General features: G+C 41.5%; 1 protein-coding gene across 13 annotated transcripts in view; it reads left to right on the forward strand.

Moving 5' to 3' along the window:
* Nucleotides 1-22,992, forward strand: part of LOC115084076 (sodium channel protein type 5 subunit alpha-like) — a 1,049,386-nt gene that overhangs the window by 358,204 nt on the left and 668,190 nt on the right. For all 13 annotated transcript variants that reach the window (XM_029588401.1, XM_029588411.1, XM_029588408.1 and 10 more), the window contains exon 10: nt 956-1,153. In XM_029588401.1, coding sequence (XP_029444261.1) covers nt 956-1,153 — 198 coding nt within the window. The remainder of the gene's footprint in view (nt 1-955; nt 1,154-22,992) is intronic.

Consider the following 22,992-nt stretch of genomic DNA (forward strand, 5'->3'; position numbering starts at 1 on the left):
GGAGGGTAAATAATTAAATAGGATAGACGAGAAATAACAGTAACATTAACAGTAACATGGTTCCTCGGTGTGAACGAGGAGAGAGGATAACAACATATGGTTCCTCAGTATGAGGAAGATGGAACAGACGCAATATGGCCATTTAGCCATACAAGAAAATTATGCCAAGTCTTCTGGTGCCTTTTCTAAAGTGCCAAGAATGAGAGCAGAAGTGAGTGAGCTTTGACTGCTAGGCCCCAAGAATGGGTGATTGAGGGCTGGGGAGCTCCCCAATGGGCAAATTTAATGGGTTGATGTGAGATTCAGAAAGGACTGGGGAGGCCCCAGCTATTTTCAGGTAAGCCCAACTGGGTAAGCTGCTTCCTGGGCTAAAATTTGAATCAGCAGGGGTGGGTTTTGGAGGCAATAAGGGAGACCGCGGCTGGGCCTGAGGATTCCACTAGGTAGGTTCAGGCCCCAGTCTTCTCTTTCCCATGCTGGAGGGGGATGTAGCAGGCCTCCAGCCCGTTGTGTTTATTTTTATTTTTGCTTCAAAACAAAAAAACCTGAAATTTTGGGGTATTTTCATCAGAGGCCCTTTTTTCATTCATTCATTCATTCATTCATTCATTCATTCATTCATTCCATTTGGAATGAACAAAAAAAATGGGCTCAGTTGTTACCCTTTATATAATCATTCAAAACAAATTCTATACCCCTATTATCTTGTAGCCATGCACATTAATTCTGTCAGTGGTGCTGTCCCTGCATTATTGAGCTAAAAGAGTATTTATGTACTTAATTTAGTGCTATTGCTCTGATAGAACATTCACAGATTTCTGTGCAGGTTGCTTCCATGTGCTGTTAGATGACAAGCAAATATTCCATAATTTAGCTTGTTTTAAGATACGTTAGAATAAACAATGTTTCAAGTTTTGGGTAAACAGTTTCTTGGCACTTTTGGCCATATTTACAGACTCTTCGAACAGCAGGGAAGACCTATATGATCTTTTTCGTGGTGGTCATCTTCCTGGGATCCTTTTACTTGGTGAACTTGATTCTGGCTGTTGTTGCGATGGCTTATGAAGAACAGAACCAAGCTACTATTGCTGAAGCTGAGGCCAAGGAGAAGGAATTTCAGCAAGCTATGGAACAGCTAAAGAATGAGCAAGAGGTTTGTTGCTCCCCTGATTTTAGATTGGATGAGGTGTCATGAACTGCCATTTATCTATGATTTTAGCCTTAGCATGAAATGGGAGGAAGCCTTCAGTAGATAGAACCATTAATGCTAAAGTTGTAAACTCTATTTCTCCTGAGATACTGTATGTCACAGAAGTCTAGTAATTAATAGTACTTCCCAGGTGGATAGAAAATATTACTACACCCTTCTTTATTTTACTCTGCAATATGTTACAATGAATATAAGCATAGACTGGAATATTATTAGTTAAAGAAGGAACTGAGACTAGGATTCTTATGTAGGAGGAAATGAGACTAGGATCTTACTTGAACTGTTGGACACACGCAAATTTTCATGATCAAGTCTTAAGACCAGTCTTTCAAAGGGACTTATCTCTCTGCAGCATCCTGTTTAATAAGTCTCCTTGGTAAAGAAGCCATTCAGCTGAAATGGGAAACTAGGCAAATTAAAACACAGCAGTTTCTGCTGGCATTTTATGTTATTTAGCCACAACAGTTATATGTTTAAACAGTTATATGTTTAAACAGGCCTACCCCAACTCCTCTCAATCCTAATCAGTGACCTCTTCTGAACCACTTCAGCTCCCTTCCCTGCCCCATCCCCAGCGCCCCACTACCTCCCCTCCTACCCTGCCCCTTCCCCCCCTGGCAACGTTTTCCTCTGAATCACCCCCGCTCTCCTTGCCCCACATCCATCCCCGCACCCCCTCCCCACCCCCCACCTCAGCTCTATCTCCTTCCCCGCTCCCTCCCTCCCAGCCTCCTTTACCCCCTGCCATCATTTGTACATAAGTTCATATATCTACCTAATATTGATTATAAGTTCATATGTTTATTTAATTTTAATATGGATAACCTAAAAATCCATTTAGTTCAACCAAATTTTATTTTGCTCGTTGACCTATAAAAATGTACTTTCATTTGTTATCTATCCTGCTATCATCGTTCATTGTAATTTCCTTTCACCGTTACCTGTAAACCGACATGATGTGTCCTACGAATGCCGGTATATAAAAAGCTTAAAATAAAAAATTAAATAAATAAATAAATAATAAATATGAAGGGGACTTGTAGCGACAACTGCTGTTAAAAAGAGAAACCTTGAGTCTGTAGAGTGAAAAGCATGGAGGGAATTAATAAGGTTAGAGAACCTAAATAAATGTTACTGTTTATTTAAAGGAGGAAGTGGCTCATAAGAGGGCTTTCTAAAGTCTATTCTTAATGAGAGGATTGGACAAATATTAAGGGTTTGGTTGAATTTTTCTGATAAAGGAAATAAGGCTGACAAATATTAACCCATAGGCTGAAGGTATGTCAAAGCAATTGTGACCCCTTCCTTGACCTCTCTTTAGGGTGAAGAGCTGACACTCGATATCAGGGATGAGGCCCTGACTTATTCTCCCAGCTATGCATTGTGAATTTTCCATTGGGGAGAAAGATTTACTTTTAAGGCCCAAAGTGAGGACTGTGTCTTTATCTTGTGTGTACCAATAAATAGCTCAGGGCTCCTTGATGATATTTCAATGTCAAACTTTACCAAATTACTTCTTTAACAGAAATAATTTGACACAATGCATGTCTCTTTCTTGTTGTATTCATAATGTATAAATGAAATCTGTCCATACACAAGTATATTCCCTTGATCTCTTCCTGGGATTCTTTCTGTTGACTCTGGGACTTCAGGGCTAGCCCTAGGCAGGGTAGTAAGCTTCATCCTATCTGAACAAGATCCCCCTCTGTACTTCTACTTCTGCTACTACTATTACTGCTTATATATGCAGCGCTACAGACGAATGTAAGAGACAGTCCCTGTTCCATGAAGATTACAATCTAGTCAAGACAAACATTAACAACAAACAACAGTATGTGGGAAGTGTATTTATTATAGAGAAATAAGGAGTTAAAAATAGCCTCAACAAGGTATGATTTTAGACTGAATTTGAATGTGGCCAAAGAGGGAGCATTACCATCTCAGAGAGTATCTGTTACAGACATATGGCACAGCAAGTTGGAAAGCATGGGGCTGGGAATTGGCACTGGAGGAGAAAGGCACAGATAAGAGTGAATTGCCCACTGGATGGAGTTTGGGAGGGCTTGAGTTCTAGAAGCCTTCTTCTCTTCTCAGTGTACCATGCAAGCACATCCTCTGTCTTCACTGGGTGAGCACTTGATAGGTAGCTCAGTCTTCTCCTCCCAAGTGATACTGACTAGACCATCACTTCTCCAAAAACAAAGATTTCTGTTGTATTGATGCTGTGTTCCTCAGACTGAGTGACAAAGGGGTGAACTTCAAGATTACAAACAAAAAATACTGGGCAATCCTCAGTCACAAACATAAAACTCTTCATTTTCAAAAATACTACCAGGTCCTATCCATAAAGAGCCCAGAACCCAGGATTACGTCTTTCATCTAGTTCTTGGGCAACCTCTTTCCTCTCTCTCTAAGAAAGATTGGGTGGAAAAACAATCCCTTCCAAAATCAAAATACAAAAGAGACCTAGCTCACCAACCCCGTGCTGTGGGTTAGCAGCTATTGTCTGCAAGAATACCGAAAATTCATGTCCAAGGTATTTTGTCTTCAGGTAAAAATTTGCAGATGGTGGTAAAGCTCAGACTCTCAAATACCAATTCCAAACTTACAAAAACCACTAAGGGTCACTCACTGATAGAGAAGTTGGATTGGACCATTTCAGCAACTTCCCAAGAGTACTGTGAACAAATGGTACACTCATCTGGACCAGACTACATGACCAATAAGGGTAAATTCTTTAGTAGTTCCCAATGGAATCTTTCACAAAAGTTTGGTAAAATGGATTAGAGTCAAGGGTGGGGTATTTCGTTCAATGGTAAAAGAATTTGGGAAGTGTTTGCAGAGATTTTTTTAGATCTCTCTCTTCCTTGGAATTGCAGAGGAGTGAGGAGGATTTAGAAGGATCTAGAGAGTTAACGGCCTTGTCTAAGGAATATATATTTAGTTTAGGAGGAAGATTTATGATTAAAGGAGTTGAACTGACATAAAATCCCTTAAAACTGATTAGAGTTCTGGAGCTGATGATTTCTCTATTGCTTTTATAAAAAATTCTTCTCCAGTTTAGCTCCCAGTAGGGTATTAGAGAGAAATGATTTGGCTATTTCTAAGCTTATGGCAATTATTTCAGTCATACGTAAAGAGGGTAAAGATCCAGCGGAATTTGTCTCTTACAGGTTCAAATTGCTTTTAAAATACAATATTAAAATACTGGCTGAATTGGAATATTTTCTCCCCACCCTCAATCATAGAGATCAAACAGATTTCATTAAAGGCTGCCAAGTTCTGATAATTAGGTGTACACTTGACTTACTACGTTATGCTAGAGCGAACTGTAAGGAGACATTTTTAATTTCACTGGATACAGTAAAAGCATTAGACAATGACATAATAGAATGCCCCTTTTATATGCTTGTGATACTGAGCGGTCAGAGGGTAGCCAAAGAACAGTTCAACGAACAAATGTGACAATGCAACTTATCGTTCCGTGCAGTTCTCTTTCTCAAGGCTTCCTTCTTCCTCCAGGACTCTTTGGGCCCTGCTTTCTTATCTCCAGCTGAAAGGAAACTCTCTGACACAGACTCCCTTGCAGGGTGAGCTTTTAAGGAGGACCGGGTCAGATAGCTGTGGCCGGTACTTTATTTTTTTTAAATTTTATTTGTATGCAGTTTCAAAAATTAAAGATACAAGAATACCTTGTACTGAAATGTGAGGCATGCAAAATTTAAACAAGGTATAATAAACATATTACATATTAAGGAAAAAAGAATAATAACCTCAGAAATTATAATAGGAAAAAGGGAAGGAGACAAAAAAGAAAAAAGACGAATTTTAAATCATGAAATAATGGAAAAAAAAAGCATTCTGAGATTACACCAAATACACTTTATATGCCGGAATAGATATAACTAAGGTGGTGGTGATTCTAGAAACACCTGCAATTGGGATGGCTCAAAAAAAAATATAATCAGCATTGAAATATCTGATGGAACATTTGCAGGGATAGCACAAGAGAAATTGATCTCCCTTAGCAAGTACTTCAGCACGCAAGGAAAGAAATCTTTTGCGACGGAGCTGAGTATTCCTTGTAAGGTCAGGATAAATCCAACCTTTTGGCTATAAAACAGAAGGGATCTATTACGAAAAAAAAAGCGTAGTACATTATTGCGGTCAAAGGAAAAAGCAAATGTCACAAGCAAAGTCCCACGAGAGGAGATCTTGATTGTTTGAGAATTTTCAAGGAAATTAGTCAAATCCAGTAGATTATCAGATGGCAAATTATCTCCATGAGTTTCTTCAGACACAACTTGAGGCAGGTAAAATGCCTTAGTTATTACAGGCATCGCTAATTCAGGAATTTTGAGGATTAAAGAAACATAATTATGAAATAGTTCCACAGGGGAAAATGATAGGGAAATTAAGAATCCTCAAATTCAAAAACGTAGAACATTTTCAATGCTCTCAATTTTCTTTCAAGATACCAAACCTGATTGAACTAGCTGATGCTGAGTCTTTTCAAGAGCAGTTACATGAGTATCCAAAAATGAAAGCTTAGTATCTTGAGACGATACCAAATTGGAATTGAGCAATAATCGATTGTTAATATCCATTACGTCTGTTGTTAAAGATGTTATAGAAGATTCCAAGGTCACAAGTGCATTCCACAAAACATCCAATGTAATTATTGAAGGTTGAGAAAGTCCAAGTTTACCAATCTGAGAGCTCTTTGGCTCGCCACTGCTCTGAAGCGCCTCCTTGTCATTACCGCCTAGAGGGGCTGGGGTCATGGCCAAAAATGAAGGAGCAACTGCTCCAACTGTCCCTCGAACAGGAGACTCCATCTCGGTGGTTACTGCTGTCACATTCACAGAAGGAGGCATAGAGCTCCCACCCTCCTCCAAGATCGTGCGAAACAGAGTCGGAACACCTCAAACTCCCGTTATAGAGGTCAAAGGTCCTGGCGCAGATGTTAATCCATGGCAAGGAGGGGTTGGTGTAACCGGTGCTCCTGGGCTGAAAGGGATCTCTTCGGCCTGCAGAGGAGACTTATGCCCCATGTCTACCTCTGAAGCGGCCATCACAATGGGAGCAGAAGTTGGCATTGAACCGAAGAACTCCTCAATCTGAGATTGTAAGGAGCCAGGCGAGGGAGAACTAGTAATATTCTCCCTTAGCTTGGCTTTACGCTTCGTATGAGGCATCTATGCGAAGGTAATCCGATACCAGAAGGAAAAACGGAGAGAAAGATTCTATACGTGCATCTCAGTTGGCGGCCATCTTGTCCCTCTGCGCCCGGTACTTTAAGGTGTTCTGAGGTAGTTTCTGATATACTCCCTCAAAATGCTACTCTGAAGGCTTTTAGGTTTGGTCTGAATTTTTGAAGTGGGTGATTAGGCTAGATCATGGTCCTAGAAGCCAATTCAAGGTAAAATGGATTTTTGTTCCAACTCTTCTCTTGTCAAGAAGGGATGAGACAGAGTTACTCTTTATCTCTTCTTTTTGCTGTTATGGAACCATTGGCAACATTGATCAGGAAACAATTGGTATTCTCAAGGAAAATGGGACCTGATGGCGCTGAGTGCATTTGCTGATGATGTCTTGCTGTATGTCTGAAGTCGACTCCCTTCTCTTAAAAAACCTTGTTAGAGGTCATAAGCAAATTTGGTGATTTGCCGTAAATAAGAAAAAGATTGAGATCCTAGAAATAAAAGTATCTCCAGGAACAAAGAGACTGATGAAGGTTACATGTTCCTTTAAGTGGTATAAAAAAAATTCCTTTACATATATGTGTTCTTCTCTCCTCTGAAAGCTCTATGTCTTAAATTTCTCTCCATTGCGGAATAAGATTAAGGCTCACTTGAAAAAATTTATAAAATGTCTGCCTATGAATCCTGAATTATATAGAAACATAGAAACATAGAAATGACGGCAGAAGAAGACCAAACGGCCCATCCAGTCTGCCCAGCAAGCTTCACACATTTTTTTTTTCTCATACTTATCTGTTTCTCTTAGCTCTTTGGTTCTATTTCCCTTCCACCCCCACCATTGATGTAGAGAGCAGTGATGGAGCTGCATCCAAGTGAAATATCAAGCTTGATTAGTTAGGGGTAGTAACCGCCGCAATAAGCAAGCTACACCCATGCTTATTTGTTTTACCCAGACTATGTTATTCAGCCCTTATTGGTTGTTTTTCTTCTCCCCTGCCGTTGAAGCAGAGAGCTATGCTGGATATGCGTGAAGTATCAGTTTTTTTTCTCCCCTGCCGTTGAAGCAGAGAGCTATGCTGGATATGCGTGAAGTATCAGTTTTTCTTCTCCCCTGCCGTTGAAGCAGAGAGCTATGCTGGATATGCGTGAAGTATCAGTTTTTCTTCTCCCCTGCCGTTGAAGCAGAGAGCTGTGCTGGATATGCGTGAAGTATCAGTTTTTCTTCTCCCCTGCCGTTGAAGCAGAGAGCTATGCTGGATATGCGTGAAGTATTAGTTTTTCTTCTCCCCTGCCGAGGCAGGAATTTCATCAAGTATGTGCACACTGTTCTGAAAAAAACTTGTACACATACTTAGACTCACCAATTAGCTAATACCTGCACCAGTTCACCCAAGGCTTCTCCAGTTCACCTAGACTCTCTGACACCAGTTCACCCAGATCTCCCACCCAAAAACTTCAGACGAAAGACATGTCCAATTTCAATTGCAAAAATCCATTAGGAGGTGTAAAAATGTTGAGTCAGGTTGAAAAATATATGCATGTATACTTCTGAACCCTGCCCTGACAAGCCCTTAATGCTGCCACGTTTTTAACTCTGGTAAAATGTACATTCTGTACTGCAAGTATGCATGTACTCTCAAGGCATATACACACATACACGCTATTTACACTTGTATATGCTATTTTTACACATGAAACCGCTTGGAAAATTCATTTCTTAATATCTCAAAAATTTGCCTATCATCAGTCTTGATAGCCTGAGATTTTCTAGTGGCAGAGACTAGAGTTGTTGAATAATTGCTTCATATAGTTGTGGCACCCCCCACCACCCCTCCGGGTTGGCCACTAGATGTCACTGTATAGAATATACTAACAATGAGCCTTCCATCCCTCACAGCCCCTCTCAACCGGGAGGGTCTGGATTGGAATCCTCAACTCTTTTTAGCTCAGCCATTTTATCACTCATTGGGATCAGTTTTAAGGAGCCTTGGAACAGTAAGGATATTTAAGTTTTACATTTTGCTGAGGCCTCTCAGCTTCACCCTGGAGTTTCATTTGGAAGTGATACCTCATCGTGCACTCCCTGCCAGAAGGTCCTTCTCACACTAATTACAGAAGAGAGAGATTTTAATGCCTGATTCCCTTTTGAGATGAGAGGATCAAAGACCTGTGAATCCACTCTAAACCCTAGGTGAACAAGCACCAGTGATGGATCCTGCTGCAAGAGACAATGATTGCTGAAGGTGTAACCAGCTTTACATTTAGAGCACATTTTTGGACACAGTCAGTGTGGGGAGGTTTTTTGATCCCCCTCCTCTCCACTGGAATTGCAATGCTGAGTTAGCCTGATTCCATTCTGAATTTTTCCCAAGAGAAGTCCCCAGAAATGTTAACTAAGGATGAAAGAACAAGATCGAGAGATCCAATTGGATCTCCACCCAAGGGACCAGGATGGGCTGGGTGTCCAGAAAGAAGTTGGAGTAAGGTAGGATTTTTGCTGTGAAGTGGGGACCTCTCAAATGGGATTCTTGGTTAGCCACTGGGTGAGCTTTGCACAAGTAAAATCACCTTGAGAGCTCCACCCAGATGCCTGAACATAGGACACCTACCTACAATCATTCATTTATCAACCGTCAGTGGTAACTTCATGATTTATGGACAAATGGGCTTTTATTTAATTATTATCAAATCAGTAAACTTTGATTTAACACCCCAAGGCTGTTTCCGTTGATTTGTCCTAGCATCTCATCCAATGGGATGCAACTACACTCTAACTATACTCTACATATACCAAAAGCAAGACCCCCATGGTCCGGGCCATAAGCGAGAGCAAGGGACACATTGCAGGAAAATATCAGCCCGCAGAAACTTTATCAAAACTGGCCCACAGGGTATCTGATTCCCTCATGCACTGCAGCACAAGTGTCAACAGCTCCCAAAAGCATGCCATGTTGACCCTGGAACCTGGTAGAATTGAGCCAAAATATCTCTAAAATAAATTTCACATTTTTCCTAAAGAACTAAGAAGTAGAATGCACTCTAGACCAGGGATGAACAAACAGAGCTGCAGTCCCCGTTCTATCCATGCAAATCATTGGGTCTCACTTATCTATTTATATCTCGTTATATCTATCTATCTGTCTGTCTGTCTGTCTGTCTATCTGTCTATCTATCTATCTATCTATGTCTATCTATGTCTATCTGTCTATCTATCTGTCTTTCTATCTATCTGTCTGTCTATATACTAGATTCCTGGTCTGGCCAACCAGTCAGCTCTTGAACCATTTGCAAATGTCAGACCCACACAAAACACACATACTTTCTCACAGTTGCACACTATCTCTCACAGACATCAAAGAGAGAGAGAGAGAGTGTGTGTTTGTGTCAGTGAGAGGCAGCCATCCGCACACTCTCTCAGACACAGGCAAAGTGTGTGTATGGGTGTCTCTCTCTCTCTCTGATGCAGACACACACACACTCTCTCTCTCTCAGACACACTGCTGTTGTGCTGTTGTTTATGTCCTCACACAGAGTTCCCCCCCCCCCCCCCCCCCAGCACTGTCACATCACAGTGTAACGTTCTTGCTTGCTGCCAGCTCTTCTCCATTCTGCAGCAGCCCCCTCCCTTTCCCAATCCCACTCTCCAGGACACTCATTGATTACATATCCAGCTACTCCTCTCAGAGCTCAGATCAGTCACATCATACTAAAGCCTTCCCAACACTGCACAGGCACATCCTCCTGCCTTATCCCCTTCCTTACTGTGCCTCCATTACTTCACCACCCTCCCACAGCTCCGGCACATTCCCATTGACTGTGCGCTACACAGTCTGCTGCTTTTATGGTTCCCCAGGTTTTGGTTTGTCTATTTACTCTGGGGGGTTAAGGGGGGGGGGGGGACGGGACAGGACGGAGGGACGGACCAGAAATGATCCACACTGTTTCCTGAGCTTTTATGTTCAATATGTTTAGCAGGGCAACATTAAAACATACAGATACATCAACTTCAAGCATATAACTTGACCAGTGAGAAACAAAAACGGAGTATGATTTGTCAACTACCCATCTCCCTAGCCCACCCACCTCTTTGACTAAAGCTATACACAGCAAGGTAAGAGTCTAGAGCTTATGCATTAGAGCTTCATAACAATAACTAACTAATAGGGTCATTTATCAAAAAGCTATAAGGCATTTTTGCATGTGTTAATGCTTGTTTTAGTTGTTTTGAAGTGCCTGCCTAGCTATGAGAGAGAGAGACTCTCTACCTGGGTAACATCAAGCTAGGTTGAGAGAACATTGCACAAATCTCATCTTTGAGTGAGTTTCCTCATTCCGAAGGTCATCAAATCTTCACAAGAGAGCACTGTTCTGTTTGTACGTCTTACTTTGAATGTGAAAGTGGCCCCTAACCCCCTACACTAATACCTAAACCTCACCTCGAGTTACTAGGTGGGCCTCCCATAGAGATATAAATACCTATCTACGGTGAGGGCATCATGGCTACTCTCTCTCTCACTCTCTCTCTCTCAGTGGCTCTGATAGCAAACATGGTCCCCCCAGTGGTTGTATGTAGGAAATACCACAATTCTTACATTTATCTCAAAGTGCATAAAAGTTATCACAATTTGTGGTAACATAGCTCTAAGCATAGGTATTATTGCGATAAGCTGCCTATTACCATAAAACACACCCCTTTTTCTATCACATGTGATATTTAGTGCATTTTGATAAATCCAGGCCTAATTAGGTAATACGTCCTTATTCATATCTGCAGATTACTTCTTATCTCTACCTACTATCTCGTCTCAATTTTCAAGCTTGTCTCACTTTTAGGAGAGCGTGTCTAAATGTTGGAATCCTCGAGAGAGAAAATCTCTTAATCTGCCCCACGTATTCATCATATTATGAAAGTTTTACTAGAACTCATTTTGGCAGAGAGGAACTCAAAAGTAAACAAGTTCACAAACAAATTATACCAAAGTGAATGTTGAGGTTTTGTTGCACCAACCTATTTGGCTAGGATAACCTTTTTCCCCCACCAAGCCAGCCTTCTTTAGAAAGGCACAGCACCCCACATCATTGGTCAGGAGGGAAGGATGAACCAGGCCAAACAGCCACAATTGAGAGTCATGTGGAACATCTATTTTCAGGATGTCAGCACAGCTCTGTCTTACAAAAGATTGTATTGGGGCACAAGTCCAGAAACAGTAATAATAGTCATCAGGAGCAGCCTCACATTTAGGACACAGGTTACTATGAGACAGCTTGGCTAAGAAGGCTTTGTCTGGAGACCAATAGAAGTGGCACAGTAATTTAAATTCCAGTTCTCGTATGAGAACATTTTCCGTTAAGGTAGGGATCTCCGTAAAGCAGTCTATACATTCCAAGAAAGGGAGTCTAAACGCCAACCATTTCCGCCATTTCTCATATAGTGCATTGAGTCCTTGTAAGGAAGAATTGGCCTGTATGATTTAACAAGTGTCGTGTCTGAAGGTTTACACTTGCCATTCCCTAGTAAAATATCTTGCAATACTCTGAAAGAGGGGGAAGCTCAAAAAGAGGCATCAAAGGCCTTTACAAAATGCCTGGGCTGTAGGTATGCATAAAAGTCTTGGGAAGACAGAGAAAATTGTGATTACAGTTCATGAAAACTAAAAAAACAACTTAGTACTTTGGGAAAATAATTGGAAGATATAAACCAGGCCTTATTCCTTCCAACAGTGAAAACTAATCTACCCATCCCTGGCTCAAACATACATAAGAACATAAGAAATTGCCATACTGGGGTCAGTCCAAGGGTCCATCAAGCCCAGCATCCTGTTTCCAACAGAGGCCTAACCAGGCCACAAGAACCTGGCAAGGACCCAAACACTAAGAAGCTTCCTTGCTACTGATACCAGTATTAGCAGAGGCCATTCCCTAAGTCAGCTTGATTAATAGCACTTAATGGACTTCTCCTCCAAACCTTTTTTAAACCTAGCTACACTAACTGCACTAACCACATCCTCTAGCAACAAATTGCAGAGCTTAATTGTGCATTGAGTGAAAAAGAAATTTTCTCCAATTAGGCTTAAATGTGCTACTTGCTAACTTTATGGAGTGCCCCCTAGTCCTTCTATTATCCGAAAGTGTAAATAACTGATTCACATCTAGAACATAAGAACATAAGAAAATGCCATACTGGGTCAGACCAAGGGTCCATCAAGCCCAGCATCCTGTTTCCAACAGTGGCCAATCCAGGCCATAAGAACCTGGCAAGTACCCAAAAACTAAGTCTATTCCATGTAACCATTGCTAATGGCAGTGGCTATTCTCTAAGTAAACTTAATAGCAGGTAATGGACTTCTCCTCCAAGAACTTATCCAATCCTTTTTTAAACACAGCTATACTAACTGCACGAACCACATTCTCTGGCAACAAATTCCAGAGTTTAATTGTGCGTTGAGTAAAAAAGAACTTTCTCCGATTAGTTTTAAATGTGCCCCATGCTAACTTCATGGAGTGTCCCCTAGTCCTTCTACTATCCGAAAGAGTAAATAACCGATTCACATCTACCCGTTCTAGACCTCTCATGATTTTAAACACCTCTATCATATCCCCCCTCAGTCGTCTCTTCTCCAAGCTGAAAAGTCCTAACCTCTTTAGTCTTTCCTCATAGGGGAGTTGTTCCATTCCCCTTATCATTTTGGTAGCCCTTCTCTGTACCTTCTCCATCGCAATTATATCTTTTTTGAGATGCGGCGACCAGAATTGTACACAGTATTCAAGGTGCGGTCTCACCATGGAGCGATACAGAGGCATTATGACATTTTCCGTTTTATTCATCATTCCTTTTCTAATAATTCCCAACATTCTGTTTGCTTTTTTGACTGCCGCAGCACACTGAACCGACGATTTCAATGTGTTATCCACTATGACACCTAGATCTCTTTCTTGGGTTGTAGCACCTAATATGGAACCCAACATCGTGTAATTATAGCATGGGTTATTTTTCCCTATATGCATCACCTTGCACTTATCCACATTAAATTTCATCTGCCATTTGGATGCCCAATTTTCCAGTCTCACAAGGTCTTCCTGCAATTTATCACAATCTGCTTGTGATTTAACTACTCTGCACAATTTTGTGTCATCTGCAAATTTGATTATCTCACTCGTCGTATTTCTTTCCAGATCATTTATAAATATATTGAACAGTAAGGGTCCCAATACAGATCCCTGAGGCACTCCACTGTCCACTCCCTTCCACTGAGAAAATTGCACATTTAATCCTACTCTCTGTTTCCTGTCTTTTAGCCAGTTTGCAATCCATGAAAGGACATCGCCACCTATCCCATGACTCTTTACTTTTCCTAGAAGCCTCTCTTGAGGAACTTTGTCAAACGCCTTCTGAAAATCCAAGTATACTATATCTACCGGTTCACTTTTATCCACATGTTTATTAACTCCTTCAAAAAAGTGAAGCAGATTTGTGAGGCAAGACTTGCCCTGGGTAAAGCCATGCTGACTTTGTTCCATTAAACCATGTCTTTCTATATGTTCTGTGATTTTGATGTTTAGAACACTTTCCACTATTTTTCCTGGCACTGAAGTCAGGCTAACCGGTCTGTAGTTTCCCGGATCGCCCCTGGAGCCCTTTTTAAATATTGGGGTTACATTTGCTATCCTCCAGTCTTCAGGTACAATGGATGATTTTAATGATAAGTTACAAATTTTTACTAATAGATCTGAAATTTCATTTTTTAGTTCCTTCAGAACTCTGGGGTGTATACCATCCGGTCCAGGTGATTTACTACTCTTCAGTTTGTCAATCAGGCCTACCACATCTTCTAGGTTCACCGTGATTTGATTCAGTCCATCTGAATCATTACCCATGAAAACCTTCTCCATTACGGGTACCTCCCCAACATCCTCTTCAGTAAACACCGAAGCAAAGAAATCATTTAATCTTTCCGCGATGGCCTTATCTTCTCTAAGTGCCCCTTTAACCCCTCGATCATCTAACGGTCCAACTGACTCCCTCACAGGCTTTCTGCTTCGGATATATTTAAAAAAGTTTTTACTGTGAGTTTTTGCCTCTACAGCCAACTTCTTTTCAAATTCTCTCTTAGCCTGTCTTATCAATGTCTTACATTTAACTTGCCAATGTTTATGCTTTATCCTATTTTCTTCTGTTGGATCCTTCTTCCAATTTTTGAATGAAGATCTTTTGGCTAAAATAGCTTCTTTCACCTCCCCTTTTAACCATGCCGGTAATCGTTTTGCCTTCTTTCCACCTTTCTTAATGTGTGGAATACATCTGGACTGTGCTTCTAGAATGGTATTTTTTAACAATGACCACGCCTCTTGGACATTTTTTACTTTTGTAGCTGCTCCTTTCAGTTTTTTACTAACAATTTTTCTCATTTTATCAAAGTTTCCCTTTTGAAAGTTTAGCACGAGAGCCTTGGATTTGCACACTGTTCCTTTTCCAGTCATTAAATCAAATTTGATCATATTATGATCACTATTGCCAAGCGGCCCCACCACCGTTACCTCTCTCACCAAGTCCTGTGCTCCACTGAGAATTAGATCTAAAATTGCTCCCTCTCTCGTCGGTTCCTGAACCAATTGCTCCATAAAGCTATCATTTATTCCATCCAGGAACGTTATCTCTCTAGCGTGACCCGATGATACATTTACCCAGTCTATATTGGGGTAATTGAAGTCTCCCATTATTACTGCACTACCAATTTGGTTAGCTTCCCTAATTTCTCTTAGCATTTCACTGTCCATCTCACCATCTTGACCAGGTGGACGGTAGTATACCCCTATCACTGTAGTCTTCCCTGATACACAATATTTTATACCCATAAAGATTCAATTTTGTATTTAGTCTCATGCAGGATGTTTATCCTGTTGGACTCTATGCCATCCCGGACATAAAGCGCCACACCTCCTCCCGACTGCTCCTCTCTGTCATTGCGATATAATTTGTACCCCGGTATAGCACTGTCCCATTGGTTATCCTCTTTCCACCATGTCTCTGAGATGCCAATTTAAGTCTATGTCATCATTTACTGCTATACATTCTAATTCTCCCATCTTACTTCTTAGACTTCTGGCATTAGCATACAAACATTTCAAAGTTTGTTTTTTGATTGTATTTTTATTCTGCTTTTTAATTGATAGGGATAAGTTAGAATTTTTTAGCTCAGGTGAGTTTTTAGTTACAGGCACTTGGACTATTTTTCTAATTATTGGAACCTCACTGTCGGGATGCCCTAATTCTAATGCATCATTAGTATCCTTTAAAGATACATCTCTCCGAACCATGCGCTGCTGAGCGACTGTCGGCTTTCCCCTTTGTTCTAGTTTAAAAGCTGCTCTATCTCCTTTTTAAAGGTTAGCGCCAGCAGTCTGGTTCCACCCTGGTTAAGGTGGAGCCCATCCCTTCGGAAGAGACTCCCCCTTCCCCAAAAGGTTCCCCAGTTCCTAACAAAACTGAATCCCTCTTCCTTGCACCATCGTCTCATCCATGCATTGAGACTCCAGAGCTCTGCCTGCCTCTGGTGACCTGCACGTGGAACAGGGAGCATTTCAGAGAATGCTACCCTGGAGGTTCTGGATTTAAGCTTTCTACCTACTTGTTCAAGACCTCTCATGATTTTAAAGACCTCTATCATATCCCTCCTCAGCCATCTCTTCTCCAAGCTGAACAGCATTAACCTCTTTAGCCTTTCCTCATAGGGGAGCTGTTCCATCCCCTTGATCATTTTGGTTGCCTTTCTCTGTACCTTCTCCATCGCAACTATATCTTTTTTTGAGATGCGGCGACCAGAATTGTACACAGTATTCAAGGTGCGGTCTCACCATGGAGCGATACAGAGGCATTATGACAATTTCCATTTTATTAACCATTCCCTTCCTAATAATTCCTAACATTTTGCTTGCTTTTTTGACTGCTGCAGCACACTGAGTCAACGATTTCAAAGTATTATCCACTATGATACCTAGATCTTTTTTCTGGGTGGTAACTCCTAAAATGGAACCTAACATCATGTAACTACAGCAAGGGTTATTTTTCTCTATATGCAACACCTTGCACTTGTCCACATTAAATTTTATCTGCCATTTGGATGCCCAATCTTCCAGTCTCGCAAGGTCCTCCTGCAATGTATCACAATCTGCCTGTGATTTAACTATTCTGAATAATTTTGTATCTGCATATTTAATACTTACTCATCGTATTACTTTCCAGATCATTTATAAATATATTGAAAAGCACCGGTCGAAGTACAGATCCCTGAGGCACTCCACTGTTTACTATTTTCCATTGAGAAAATTGACCATTTAGTCCTACTCTCTGTTTCCCGTCTTTTATCCAGTTTATAATCCATGAAAGGACTCACCTCCTATCCCATGATTTTTTAGTTTTCTTAGAAGCCTTTCATGAGGGACTTTGTCAAATGCCTTCTGAAAATCCAAATACACTACATCTACCGGTTCACCTTTATTCACATGTTTATTAACCCCTTCAAAAAAATGAAGCAGATTTGTGAGGCAAGACTTCCCTTGGGAAAATCCATGTTGACTGTGTTCAATTAACCCATGACTTTCTATATGCTCTGTGATTTTGAGCTTTGGAATAGTTTCCACTATTTTTCCTGGCACTGAAGTCAGGCTTACTGGTCTATAGTTTCCCGAATCGCCTCTGGAGCCCTTTTTAAATATTGGGGTTACATTGGCTACCCTCCAGTTTTAAGGTTCAATGGATGATTTTAATGATATGTTACAAATTTTAACTAATAGATCTGAAATTTCATTTTTTAGTTCCTTCAGAACCCTAGGATGCATACCAATATCACATATGCTCAAACATACCATTATCACATATGTTAGAATGGGAGTGAATCTTTGTGAAAGAGTAAGCAAAGAACAAAGATACAACCAGGCACTTCAGTTAGCTGTTACCATGACATGTGAGTGTAAATCGGACGCAACTAGGGCATGAGCTACTTGTGGCAAACTATTCAGTGAGGATGAGTTGTACCAGTCTAGTAAATGGGAATAAGGAACGAAGTGTGAGGTTCCCAAGATCCAATCTCTGAGAAATCTTAGCATACATGCAAGATTATACAATCTCAAATTAGAACAACCCAAACCCCCCTGGACTAAGGGTTGGGTAAAGTGTTTCAAAGACATCTTGGCTCTCTTCCCATTCCATAAGAATTTTCGAAATAGTTTCTCTACATTTCTGTGATCTTGTTTTATAATTCAAATCAGTAACATCTGAAAGATGTAAAGCCATTTAGGCAGGATCATCATTTTCAATCATAGTATCTTACCTGAAAGGGACAATGGTAATCTCTGCCATTGCTTTAGGGAGTGAGATGTACTACTCATTAACAGATGAATATTAACTGAGTAAATTTTGTTAGGATTCGTTGTGATCTGAATTCCCCAATATTTTATTTCCTTATGTACTCATTTGAGGGGGAAATGAAAAATATAATCGTCCCATCTCCGCTGAAGGAAGGATTGAAATTCAACATTGTGTTTTAGAAAACTGGGGAATTTCCAAATTCATTCACTGACTTCTAGGATGGAAAATTTTAAATCCACCCAAATAACAGCATAGTCGCAAATAACTTGTGGACCAATTTCGATTTGTGAGACCATAGAAAGACCCTCACAGGTTACCAATAATTAATCTGTTCATGAAAGGGAGGCGTGGGCTCTAGATGTGTGAGTATAATCCCTTTCTTCGGGGTGAAGTGTGCACCAGATATCTAGAAGCCCTTGTTCAGCACAAAGAAACACCACTCCTTTAGTGGTTCCTGATGTTCTGAGGGGACCCGGGGGACATTTGTCTAAAAACGGATCAGAAACATAGTTAAAATCCCTTGTAGCAATTAGGAGCCCCTGGGCATGTAATGTTAACTGGGTGAGTACAAATAGAAAAAAATTCATGAGAGTAATTGTTTGATGCATACAAGCAGCAGGGAGAAACCTCCCTGCCATTCAAGGACCCTGTGAGTAGTAAAAATCTACCAACCAAATCCTGTAAAATCTTATTAACCTGGAAATTAGTAGTTTTATTAACGAGGATAGCTACCCCTGCTTTCTTTCCCTTGGCGATGGAATAGTAGCACCAACCTACTCTCTCTTAAGCTTTTTACTTTCCGCTTCAGTGAGATGAGTCTCTTGGATGCAGGTTATAGCAGCATTATACTTTTTCAAGTAATGTTAAACCTTCTTTCTTTTTATTGGGGAACCTAGACCATTCACATTATAAGAAACCACCTGAGTAGCATCACCTGGCATCACTATAGCTGAAGTATAGGGAAGATCTGTCAGTGGTAGAATAATACCATGCAGGGCCCCCAGCTTGCCCCACATTCTACTTTCTAAATAAAGTACAAACCACAGGATTCATAAGAACCCTACTAACAAAGGTTATCCCTATCTCTATTTAGCCTACCCTCTTTTAGCTATTCCTTACATTTATTCACGTTATTTTGACGAGTTATTGTTGTCTATTTAATATTTATTTATTTATTTATTTATTTTTAATTTTTATATACCGATGTTCCTGTAAAGAATACATATCGCACCGGTTTACAAGGAACTGAACAGTCGCCTCCAGGGCGGAAATACATTAAAACAGTCGCCTCAAGGCAGAATACATTAACACAAGTATACAGGAAAACTATTAAAAGAGAACTTTCATAAACTCAATTAAATGTAACTGTGAACCATAAATCAGGAACCATAAATCAGGAACATATGTACAGAGGTAGGTATATCGTCTGTCGCTTCACCAGATTTTAGCTCTCAGGGAAAGCTTGAGTGAATAGCCAAGTCTTTAGCTTCTTTTTGAATGTCGGAAGGCATGGTTCTTGGCGAGGTCCGGTGGGAGCAGGTTCCAAAGATGGGGACCTGCAGTGGACAGAGCTCGTTTCCTCAATGAGGTTTTTGTTGGCTGGGTGTGAAGCATGTTCTGGTATGCACTTCTGATCGGTCTATTGGAGACGTGTTGCTGTAGTTGGAAGGATAGGTTGAGGGGGGAGATGTTGTGAAGAGCCTTGTGAATCATCATGAGGGATTTAAATTGTATCCTAAATTTTATGGGCAGCCAGTGAAGATTTTGGAGGATAGGGGTGATGTGATCCCATTTTTTGGTGTTAGTGAGAATTCTGGCTGTTGCGTTCTGGACCATCTGAAGTGGTTTGATGGTGTTGGCTGGCAGGCCCAGGAGGAGTGAGTTGCAATAGTCCAGTTTAGGGAGGATGATAGATTGTAGTACCAAGCGGAAGTCTTGGAAGTGTAGAAGAGGTTTTAATTTTTTTAAGACTTGCAATTTGAAGAAGCAGTCTTTGGTAGTATTGTTTATGAACTTGGTGAAGTTGAGTTGGTTGTCCAGAAGTACACCAAGATCTCTTACTTGTGGTGTGTGGTCGATTGATGTGAAGGAGAGTTGGGTGGAACTAGTTGGGTTGAATAGAGAGCACTTGTCTGGAGTTATTATGAGGATTTCAGTTTTGCTAGTATTTAGCACGAGGTTGAGGCTTGTTAGCATGTTTTTGATTTCCGAAAGGCAGCTGTTCCAGTAAGACCACGTTTTGTGGAGGGATTCCATTATCGGGATGAGGATCTGAATGTCATCCGCGTATAGGAAGTGTGTTAGCTTGAGGTTAGATAGTAGATGGCAGAGTGGAAGGAGATAAATATTGAATAGTGTTGGTGAAAGGGATGATCCTTGAGGTACCCCCAGCTTTGATCTGATAGGGAGTGATTCTTTGTTGTTAATCCTGACCTTGTATTGTCTGTTTTCAAGGAAAGATTTGAACCAGTTGAGCGCTGAACCTGTTATACCAATATCTGCTAGACGCTGAATGAGGCAGGTATGGTTCACAGTGTCGAATGCTGAGGAGAGGTCCAGTAAGACGAGAAGGAAAGGTTGACCATTTTCCAGGTTGATGAGGATGTTATCAGAAAGCGAGGCTAGTAGAGATTCAGTGTTCAGTGACTTTCGAAATCCGAATTGATTGGAGGTTAGAATGACATTCTCTTCTAGGAATTCGGATAGTTGTCTGTTTACTACCTTCTCCATGATTTTTGCAATCATTGGGAGGTTGGCAATTGGTCTGAAGTTAGCTGGGTCAGTGGGTGGAAGGTTAGGTTTTTTAAGGAGAGGCTTGAGAATAGCAAGCTTGAGTTGGTCAGGGACTTGACCTTGGGAGAGCGAGCAGTTTATGATGTCTGCTATCGGTTTAGCGATGATGTTAGGAATGGAGAACAGTAGATTGGATGGGATGTGGTCAAGTGGGTGGGATGAGGGCTTCATCTTCCTAAGGATGTTTTCAATTTCTAAGGCGGACGTCTGCTCAAGGGAAGCCATCGAAGCTGTAGTTGCTTTATATTGCATGTGGGTTGGGTGAGAGTGTTGTGTGCTGGTAGTGGGAGGGTAGTTCGGTTGAGGAGAGGGCACCTTGAGAGGAGCGAGGAGGGTGTCTATTTTTTTCTCAAAGTAGACCGCCAGTTCGTTGGCTTTGTGGATGCTTGTGTGTCTGGTATAAGAGGGGTAGTTGGTTTAGTGAGGGCTGACACATAGGAAAACAGAGCTCTAGAGTCGAAGATAAAGTGGTGGATCTTTTTTGAGAAGAATTCTTTCTTGGTTATATTGATGATGTTTCTGTAAGAGTTTAGGCAAGATTTATAAGCCAAGAGGGTAATAGTGGACGGGTTTTTTCGCCACCTGTGTTCCTTACATCTTAGCTCTTGTTTGAGCGACTTCAACTCCGGCGTGAACCAGGGTTTCCTGTTGTCCTTTTCAGGATGGAGCAATTTTGTGGTCATGGGGCATACTTGATCAGCCACCCTATTGGTGATGTTGATCCATGAGGTAGTGGCAGCGTTGACGTCTGAGAGGTTTAGTTGAGCTAGTTCTTTGGATAAATGAGAGCTGAGGATTTCTCCAGTACAGGGTTTTCTGATGGCGACTGAGGTTGCATGTGTAGTTTGGGGAGGGTGTTCCATGATCTCTAGAGCCGTGGAGATGATTCGGTGGTACGTCCAAGGGACCTATAGGCATGATGGATTGTTAACGGACGATATTCTTTCATTTAAGAAAATGAGGTCTAACGTGTGACCTGCCTTGTGGGTGGGTTCGTTGACAATTTGCCTGAGCCCCATGTGGCCGAGGGAGGAGAGTAGGGTTTCGCAGTTGGTGGAGCGAGGTAGGACGTCCACGTGCAGGTTGAAGTCTCCCATGAGGATCGCTGGTTTTCCTGCATTAAGATGTTTGGCGGCTAGTTCAATGAAGGGGGATGGGTCTGCCTCGAGAATTCCTGGGGGAGCGTAAATCAATCCGATTAGAAGGTATTTTGATTTGAAGAGGGCAAATTCGAGGTTGGCTGTTGTAATTGTGGCTTGTAGGGTCAGGCCTAATCCTTTTTTGGCAGCTAGGAGCAGCCCTCCTCCTCTTTTTTTGATCCTGGGAATAGAGAGTAGGTCATAAGCCTGGGTAGGTAGCTGATTTAGAAGTACTGTATCTGTAGTTTTTAACCAGGTTTCTGTGATAGCACAGATGTCTGGTTTAGTATCGTTTAGGAGGTCGTTGAGGATGTGTGATTTTTTAGAGATGGACTGAGCATTGAATAAAGTCAGTGAGAAAAGTGCCAGGCCTAGTAGTTGTGTGCAAGGCGTTATAGAGATGGGGATGATCCTCTGTTGTCGGTTGCGTGAATGTGGGTAGGGCTTAGGGAGTCTCCTCAGACGGTTGTAGAAGATAGGAATGTTGAAGGATCGCATGTTGGCTACTGGAACTACGGGCAGTGCTGGTAGATCGAGTGGGGCTCGAAAGGGAGGAGCCTGTGGCTATGATAGCTGGTGGAACTCTGAGGCTTCTCAGAATGCTTGAACCACCAGGTTGTGGTAGAAGAGGGCAGAATAAGCAATAATGGAGGCGAAGCAAAAGTTGAGCCTTACTAGAGGCAGAGTCTCCACTTGGGTCTGCACGAAGGGGCGAGTAGCACTGTTGTGGTGGGGTCGTGTAGCGAAAGGAGGGCCTTTCGTCTGAATCCTCACAAAGACTCACAAAGGAGCGCACTAATGGGCAGGCCCCTTAGGTTGCGCTCCTTCGGGTGCGCGACGCCCCAGGGAGCGTCTGCAATTTAAGGGCCTGAAAACAGTGCTGGGCTAGACGGCTGGGTTGGGGGTGGGAGCAGTATCACTCACCACGTGGTCCTGCTGCTTCTCTTTATTTTGCAGGTTTCTGAGCCCTCTTGTCCCTTTTTTTCTCTTAATTTCCCGGTTCACTGTTAACTGCTGGCTCACAGAAGGGAGGGGTGAGCGGGCTCTTGCCCCGACTGAGCTGTGCCGACCGCACGAGCCCCTGCAGTGGAGGAGGACAGAGACTGAGAAAGGATCCTGGCAGAAAGATATTTAATATTTATGTTCTTATGTTCAGAAACTCTGTTTAATATAACGCTTTAACCGCGACAGTTTTGTTCTATGGAAACCGACCTGATTTGATATTTGTATTGAGAATGTCGGTATATAAAAATCCTAAATAAATAAATAAATAACAAAGAA

This window comes from Rhinatrema bivittatum, chromosome 2, assembly GCF_901001135.1.
Source record: "Rhinatrema bivittatum chromosome 2, aRhiBiv1.1, whole genome shotgun sequence".
Lineage (NCBI taxonomy): Eukaryota > Metazoa > Chordata > Amphibia > Gymnophiona > Rhinatrematidae > Rhinatrema > Rhinatrema bivittatum.